Source organism: Mytilus edulis, chromosome 10 (assembly GCF_963676685.1).
Source record: "Mytilus edulis chromosome 10, xbMytEdul2.2, whole genome shotgun sequence".
In the NCBI taxonomy this organism is placed as follows: Eukaryota; Metazoa; Mollusca; class Bivalvia; order Mytilida; family Mytilidae; genus Mytilus; species Mytilus edulis.
Genome location: NC_092353.1, coordinates 72,956,631 through 72,965,902, shown reverse-complemented (window position 1 = coordinate 72,965,902; position 9,272 = coordinate 72,956,631). Strand labels below are relative to the sequence as shown.

General features: G+C 30.6%; 1 protein-coding gene across 1 annotated transcript; it reads left to right on the top strand.

The window, feature by feature from the left end:
• Window positions 1-2,812: 2,812 nt before the first annotated feature.
• Window positions 2,813-9,069, top strand: LOC139491835 (uncharacterized). Its single transcript, XM_071279725.1, has 7 exons — window positions 2,813-2,892; window positions 3,669-3,744; window positions 4,241-4,381; window positions 5,114-5,224; window positions 7,445-7,643; window positions 7,966-8,083; window positions 8,842-9,069. Exons 1-7 carry the CDS (start codon window positions 2,846-2,848, stop codon window positions 8,972-8,974), a joined length of 825 nt encoding a protein of 274 aa, XP_071135826.1. The 5' UTR covers window positions 2,813-2,845; the 3' UTR covers window positions 8,975-9,069.
• Window positions 9,070-9,272: the final 203 nt, after the last annotated feature.

Sequence of the window (9,272 nt, the reverse complement as noted above, 5' to 3'; positions counted from 1 at the left end):
GTTTAAAAATATCCATTTCCTAAACTATTGACCGACCTGAAATTAACAATAAATGTGATTTTTCAGGGGAAATAATATGATCAATTTGCTTGTGTCATTAACAAGTTTTGGATCATTTGCATGATAACTACATATCTAATTCACTCGAGACCGACGTTTGAAAAGCCTGAAATATAAATAATCTTAGAGAATTAAATGTCACAATGTCAACCTCAGCAATCAAATGTAGCTATATTAAAGAAACAACATTGCCTATTCTTTTTTTTCCTTTTATATAAACAATTTGGTTTGTATATGTTTGCTTATATTTTTTTTTACTTATGCTTGCTTGATCGTTAGCTTGTTCTTCTTACTCTTTTGACCGATTGCAGTTATCATTTTTACAACAATAGTTCAACATCATCATATTGCTTTTTTGTTGGTGTGACGAGTACGAGTGCCATGGGGGAATAATGCATCAGTCTGAGTGAAAGAAACAAGAATTCTGTGAAAAAGACTGTGCATTCCGTTGAAACTAATAACAAGGATCATTATTCAAGGAGAAAAGTCTAAACACTCAGCACAAAAAGGATCCAGGTGAACATTTATCACATTACAGAGCTACTAGAGTGTAGACCTGTGCTGAGCTAAGTAGACACACAATTCTAACACAAAGATTCCAGGTTCGATTCCCATTCTGGGATGAAAATTTTAGGAACTGAATTTTCGGCTCTCCCGTGACACCATCTGCGAGTATGGTCTTGAGGAAACGATGATAGTCCGTCGGAAGGGAACGATAAATGGCTGACCCGTGTTAAGAGAGAGCCATATCTCTTGCACGTAAAAGACACCCTTGTAAATTTCGAAAAAGAGCAGGCTAATGCCGCTTCAAGGCAGCACTCGCACCCGCAATATGGAAAGGGATTAATATAAGTTGCAAAACTTGTTTCCCAATCCACTATAAATAAATATGTTTCAACTAACTGTTTTATTGTATAAATTTCAAGTTTTGTCATAGATGTATAATCAGAGTTGATTGATATGATTTATTTTATACAATAATCATACTAATGAAGGATATTTGTTACTCGAAATATTTAGCATTCGTTCATTTTATTATTATTTTTAGATGATGTTGTACCCTTTTGGATTTGTTATGAAAAATATATATAAATGTCTATGAATGTAACTAAAACACTCTTAAAACGACATCCAAGCGGTTTTGTTTAGATTATCAACGATATAAGCAACATTTCGCTTAACCTAGTAAACTAGCCCAGTTCGGCGTGCGCATCTATCAAGGTGAAATCGGATGGAAAACAAAATTTATTTGTACCTTAACCTTCATACAGTTGGAATATAAATTTTATAAATTTATCAATATTGTAATAAATATACTTGTTTTATCGATTTTTCTTTTTAAACATTAGCATGAAGGTTAAGGAAGTCTGAAATTCTTAAATTGAAGAGATTAACGTGATATCAAAAATTCATAGAGCATTGAAGTAGAATGATGAATTTTAAGTGTTCTATAAATGCCATGTCATCAATTCCATCTTAAGTGTTCCACGAAATAAAGATCACCACTCCCCAGTAAAAAAATGTGTTAAAGATTTACATCGAAAGCAAACTATGTAGGAGTTACAACTAAATAGTACAGGGTAATGGTATCTTGTACAAGGTTTCAGTGCATAACTTAAACTTAAGAGTTTGCTATATTTTTTCAAGTAATACTATTAAAATTAGTTCTGACAAACTTAATATACCTAAACTCTGAATTCCTAAACTACATTTTCAAGTGAGTACATTACGATTCCAATTCCCACACTTCCATTTTCTGCTGATACATGTACTACTTCATCTGTTGAAGGCCAGTACAGTAAGATACTACAAAACAAAAATATTTCAACAAAATTTCTGATTTACTGAGGAATGTCACAACTGTGTCATTTTGTTTTGTTTCTTTCGAAACCTTAATTCTACATTTTACACTTTTAAATGTATTGATTCTATTCCCTCTTTTATATGGTCATATTACTGGGGTATAAGTTTATAGAAGTATATACGCCAAAAATTCTCTGAAAATAACTTGGCATCATTTAACTTGCTTCAAAAATTGTTTTTTTCATCAAAGTAAAAGAATTCTTTCCAATGAAAAGATTTGTCCCAGAAACTTAAGATAGAAAAGGAGGAGTCCCGTTTATAGCAAACTGTGTTATATTTTACTTTTTCGAATTATGATAAAAGGTTAAAAATGACATCAGTAACTTATAAGGTTTGATTTAGTAAATTTTGTTGCTGGTTAAAAGATATTATTAAATAGTCATTAAAATCATGATTTTGTTTTACAGAAAACATCAAGATATCTGATTGCCTTTGTTATATTTATCAATTGGTGTTTTTTTTTTATAAGAATGTCATAAAATGCGATTTTTGCCAGTAGATGAGATGGAAAATCAACTAAAAAATTAACTCCTACAAAAATTTAAAACATCAAGTCCCTAATCAAATGGCAAATTCAAAACATCTTACACATCAAACAAATGGATAACAACTGTCATATTCCTGACTTGGTACATGCTTTTTGTTGTGTAGAAAATAGCGGATTAAAAATGGTTTCATAGGTAGCTTTACCTCTCACTTGTAATGGTCGATTGACTGCTAAATCTTATATAAAGTGTAATGGTTTTTGGATTCGTGGAACACTTCAGAGAAAAGTGATGACTTGAATTCAAACAACACTTGAAATGTATGTTTCTGGTTAAACTTCCTTGATATCATTTCACACCTCGTCGATAAAATATGTTTATGCTTACGTGACAAATTATAAGTTGAACTATTTTGCTTCCTTGATCTGTAGTATAAAATGGATAGTGCTTCGTTCATGATTCAGTTGTGGCCAGACTACACAAGGTAAGCAATATTTATTCCTCAATTTACATTTATTTGCTTCAGTTGATAGGTGTATCATTCAATTCGAATGCTGTTTTAAGTTAAAAAAAATTATTATATAAAAAAAAATTAACTATTTTAAAATCACAAAAATACTGAACTCCAAGGAAAATTCAAAACGGAAAGTCCCTAATCAAATAGCAAAATCAAAGGATAAAATAGATCAAACGAATGGACAACAACTGTCATATACCTGACTTTTTACAGGCATTTTCAAATGTAGAAAATCAAATAAGTTGAACTTAAATTAGAATTAATATAAGTTGCAGCATAAATTAATGTTTCGACAAAATACATATGTAAATAACCTTTGATTTTGATATCAACAACACTTTGTAAAAGCTTCTGTTGGAATTGATTTGTAAACAATTGTTCTATTGAATTTATTAATTTGTTATTTCTGTCTGCATAGTATTTAATTCAAACTTTACTGCGGAGACCTAATTCCTTGACTTCTCTGCGGAATTGCATTTTGTTCTCTTTTTTACTTTAATCAGTTCCTCCATGTTTTTTGTTAAGTTTTGGATTTTGAAATATTTTGGCCTCTATCATCACTGATGAGACAATAAATGTCCAATGCACATTTACTGCAAAAGAATATGATTTTAACTATCATGAAATTTTCTCTTTTATCTATTAAAAGGTACTTGTTTATGTTACTGTAAAGCAATACGTTTAAATTTTGAGTTGCTTTATATTTCTGTTTTTTTGGGTAAATGTTTTTTTCTTCTTCACAGAATCACAATGGACACAATAACGATCATTTTGATAAATGCTTTACTGTTATCTGTTGTCACGGCTTCAATGGAAATGGTAGGTTTATTTTTTTGTCCTTTGTCAGATCATAAATTAATTGAAAGAAAATATTTGATTGCATATTCCTAGAAAATGGAGTTTTCCATACTTGTGTTGTTAATAATACTCTTATCGCGTATACAATTTGTGATGTGGACGTGTTATACAAACTGTGTAAAAATAAACTAAACATATATTATTATTTTGCCTCATGTATACGGAGTCGTTTTATTTTTAATATTTTGCTTTTGGAACAATTTATGTGTATACATGTTCTTTCAAAAGATAATTGTACGTAATTTTGACCAGCAACCATTTCCAATATAAACAACAGAAATCCTATTTCAAATCATGACTAATACCCTTCACGTTGTAAACATATTCAACATATCTTAATTCCATTGGCTTTGGTTTTTTGCTCCATTCACGTTTGCCAAAGCTTATATAGTAATTTATATAGATGAAATATATTTCAATTTAGTTCTTTTCATAACAAGAAGTTGATTTTTTATAGAAATTTGGTTATCAAGTAGTTGAAGGGAAAGCAAAATATTTTGAAAGCATAGAAACGAATCTAGAAAAGAATGTGGTGAAAATTCATACTCCAGCACACAACGATGTAATGGAATCATACTTAATTCAAGATTTCCTACAGGTTAGTAATGGAATGTTCTTGTATCTCAAAACTCATTCATAACCACACTCATGCTTATCAGGGAATTGTGACGTAGTAGTTTTTTCTTTATGGATTTAATGTTATTTATAGAAACTATTGTTGGAATCTGATAAACCGTGTTCCCGTTGTAATTTATGACATATTAGTGTAATTTCATTGTCAGATATGTCTTGGCAAAATGTGGCAAATAAAATGTATATAAATTTTATATGCAGGACGAGATGATGATTGAACAATATGAATATGAAAACTGCTTTTTTACAATCAGGAGTTCACAATTATCACATGTCACTCTAACCGGACACTTACTTCTGACTTCAAACCAACCAGTATTTTCTTTACCTCTTACTACCATGTGCTTAACACAGAATCAGCAATGCCAATTAAAAGTTTATAGTTTTACCTGGCCGGGGTTCATACACACGACCTCTCGAATTTGACGAGGTTAACACGTACCTAGAGACCACCCGAAAGTTACCCGAATCAGAATAATTACAGAAAAGGCTAAATCAGAGTAAAGACAAATAATAGTTTACAGAAAACGAATAGAAAAATATTGAACAACACGAGTTTCAAAAAACAATGTATGATCTCAGTTGATCCATGCGACTAAGATGGACGTGGAACCCACCAAGATCACTTTGTAGTACTGCACTAATACTAATTTACAAGGGTTAACTTTTTATTCCAAATTGCAGTTTTTCGTTACAGGGTCAGCAACTTAAATGTCTTCCTTCCAAAAATCAATGTAGACTGAGGGGCATAGATATGAAAAATGCAGCAGATGCTGGTCAATCTTCAGAGGCGTTTATTCACAGCTGGGTATGACATATGAAGATATATAATTATAACTTGTTTTATATTTATCAGGCAGTATAAAGCTATAACTTTAAACTACTTCAGTGATGGCAATTATAGTGTATTACCAAACTCAATAAAGATCCGTCTTAATAGCCTTTAATTTTGTAATTCAACAACACTTACCGTTATCTTGATGATATTTATTGTTAAATAATCATGAATTATATAAGCGTCACTGATGAGTCTTTTGTAGACGAAACGCGCGTATGGCGTACTAAATTATAATCCTGGTTTCTTTGATAACTATTTACACCACTGAATCGATGCCCCAATGCGCCTCAACTTTGTAATTGTTTGGCTTTTTAAATATTTTGATATAAGCGTCACTGAGTCTTATGTAGAGGAAACGAGCTTATAGCGTACTAAATAATAATCCTGGTACCTTTGATAACTATTTCTAAATATACTGCCGAAATTGACCCAAAAGTAAATTTAAACGATAATAACTCTCCTCTCCTATTTTTTTTTATCATTTATGTCTGTTTGTTTTGTTGACGTATTGTTGTCAGTATACTGGAATGTGATGCAACTACAATACAAGTGAGATGTTTAACTAGCTATAGAACCAATTTCAGTCCATCATTTTCTACCTTCATCAGATAATGCCTATCAAGTCGGGAATATGATAGTTGTTATCAATTCGTTTGACGTGTTTGAGGTTTTGATTTTGCCATTTGACTTTCCGTTCTGAATTTCCCTCGGAGTTCAGTATTTTTATGATGTAACGTTTTTTCCTAGATTTAAATATTTCTGTTTTTCACGAGAAACTCCACACTAAAATTTACGACAGGAGGGACGATTTTTCGTTCCCTTTGGTTGTTCCTTTTAGATGGTAGTATTCTTTTTGCACCATCTTGCGGTGGTTACATTTCACAGTTAGTTCGCTATGCCTATGTCGATTTTGACGTTTTTGATTTCAAAGAACGTAATCTATGTATTTGTGGTAAATTATAAAGCCAGGGATTTCGTTACCACAAGTTGCTTAAAATCTTTACAAAATTCTTCCATAGATATAAAGATTTGGTCTGAAAGTTTGGTTATATCTGTAAAATCTTATTTCAAACGGAATAGCTCATCCTCATTTTACAGAAATGTTATTTACCGTGCCCCAAAATATATAATCGATCCTGGTAAACTTATCGATCATTCTAAACGCTACCAATTCAACACTGTAATTAGATCATTGAATATTGTACTTATTGGTATTAATTTTGGTTTTGTTAAAGCAAACTGAATATTAATGTTATATACATATACACATTCTTGGATCTACAATATGTCGATATCTGTATCTTTGCATTGCACAAGGTCATGTTTTTGTTACTGTTAATGAAGTCTTTAAACTAAATAAATTAGATGTTTGATGTATGGTTATTGTAAATTTTGTCTTAGATGCATGATAAATTTTATAAGTTATTAGAGCTTTGAATTAGCTGTCAGTAAATTCGAGTACTCTCAGATCAGTACATCGTATCTTTTTGTTGTTGGGTAATACAAGTACTTGGTCACGTCCATTCTGTGTTTGTGTAAGATGTATTTCTGTTTGTATCCATCTTACGAATTAAGCCTTTTTCAACTTTTCAAAATGTGTGTGCTTACCCGCTTACGTGTTTAACCCCGCCTAACTATGTATGTATGTGCCTGTTCAAAGTCAGGAGCATGTAATTCAGTGGTTGTCATTTGTTGACGTTTGACATTTTTATTTTTTGTTCATTTGTTGAACATGAATCAGGCCGTTAGTTTTCTTGTTTGGTTCTTTTAAAAAAAAAATTCTGATCATGAATAGAGAGTTGTCTCATTGGCACTAATACAAAATTATTTTATTTCTATTCTGAATGGAAAACAAATAACATTTCTCTTATGATAGGTATATCATTCCACACATTCAGAATGATTTATAATCAAAGAATGCACGCACACTTCAAAACTACCTCATTAAAGCCCTGTTTTAAAATTTTGTATTATAATAATTAGATCATATTAATATAAAGTAGTAATATATCCATAGAATAATAAATTCTACAATTAACCCATAATTAATATGATAAATCAGTTGGTATATTTGCCTCGTGTTGACTATAAAAATTTATATAATTATATCATTTTCATATTCATATGTTTGCTGGTGAATGTTTTCCATGAGGTGTTAAAAAAACTCTTTACTTTTTCATCGCTATATAGAACAAAGGTGATAATACAATAACTAGTGAAAACTCTGAAGTGGTCACAGAGTTGTATTATGCAAATTTCAATGACGCCCTTGACGACAGTTCCCTTGAAGGTGCTTTGAAAGAGTTTTATCAAGATTTTAAATACCCTTTGTACAAGGAAAGGAAGGTACCACAGGATGCGGAAGTATATAATATGACACATTCTACAGGTAAAAATTCAATTTCAACTTTTAAGATGAATTAAACGTAATACATTGTAGTCTTTCAGGATCATTTGAAAGAGAAGTTATTGCATATAAATGGCTTAAGTGTGAATTTAGAAATAATATGTGCATTTATTGTCAATTCCTCATACAACCAGTAGAAAGTAATTAGTGTCATTTTAAAAATATTGTCTAATGGCCTTAAGTTTGTTTTAGTTGTTCTTTAACACACATTGTACAATTGGTGTATGTGATAGGAGATCTGTATTATATAAAAATTTAAAGCAAGTTCGAAAATTATTTAACTTGATTTTTATCACTTTTACAGGTAGTCGAGTTAAAAGGAAATTACGTTCTCAAAGTATGGACTGCCAGGGCGCAAAAACTAAAATGATTTTTGGCGTTGATGACGGAAAATCTTGCACCCGTATTAAACTGTGTAATGCGTAAGTGACATATTACAATGATTTCGCATTTTTCCATTTCTTTTATTTTGGCTTCTGCTGCATTTTTTTTTAAAATAAACTTAAACACTCTGAACATTAAGTATGAACATCTATATAACATGATTAATTTCAACATACCATTAGACCTGGGGTTGAAGTCATAAAACTTTGCTTAGTATTTGGAGCACAAAAATCATGCTCGAAACATGAAATCCAACATTTTGATTGGTTGATTTTGAAGTATGAGTACAACAAACTGACTCGAAACTTTTACGACTTCAAGGCCAGAAGACCAGAAAAACTCATACTCTCCCTTTCGGAGATAAAGTTTTATCTAAAATAATTCATATTGATAGAAACATTCACAGTTTCTTTTTTCCCGCGAATTAATTTGAAACCTGATCAATATACCTATTTTTTTTTGATTTTTTCTTTTCTTTTTTTTTGTTAGACTTACCATCATTAATACATGTAATAATTATTGAATTGCTATCACACTACACACAATTGTTTTGATGTCAGATGAGTCTCTGATATCTAAACAAAACATTCTCTGAGAATTAGATATAAAATTATCACCTTAAATTGTTTCATATATTTCCAAGACATTTTATAATCATGCTTGTCAATTGAGTTCCCTGTAACCTTTTTTCAAGATAGCATTTAAGGAGTAAATAAATATAACTGTCTGTAAAATGACAATTACTTATATTCATAGATGTTTTGGTAAGTTAATACATTTTAATCTGTATTTTCAGGAATCAATTCATGATATTGGAGAATTGTAATGATTTGCACATTACTTCGCCAATGGTTTATCAATGCACATGTTGTATATGGGTTACTAACATCAATCAGAAAGAATGTGAATGTGAGAAGCTTTTTGCATAGTGATAGAATTATAAAGCATATGATGGGGAAACACCTGACATAACAAATAAATGCAAAATACGGTTCTATCTGAATAAAATACATTATGCAATTGTTTTGTTTGTTTGTAATCATTCATCAACATTGCAATTGCGTTACTTACACCTTCAATCTTTTTCTGTAAAATAATGAAACTGAAATAGCAGTATCAAGATTAGGAATACAGTTGAGTGTAAAACTCAAATTCAACTTGATGCAAAAACGCACCAAATAAATAAATTGTTATTTTTATTCTGGTATAACATGCAAAGTTTTAAAA

Coding starts and splice junctions, on each gene's coding strand:
- LOC139491835 (XM_071279725.1), top strand. CDS start 2,846: ATGGATAGTGCTTCGTTCATGATTCAGTTGTGGCCAGACTACACAAG. Junction 3,745..4,240: donor TCACGGCTTCAATGGAAATG/GTAGGTTTATTT, acceptor GATTTTTTATAG/AAATTTGGTTATCAAGTAGT. Junction 7,644..7,965: donor TAATATGACACATTCTACAG/GTAAAAATTCAA, acceptor TCACTTTTACAG/GTAGTCGAGTTAAAAGGAAA.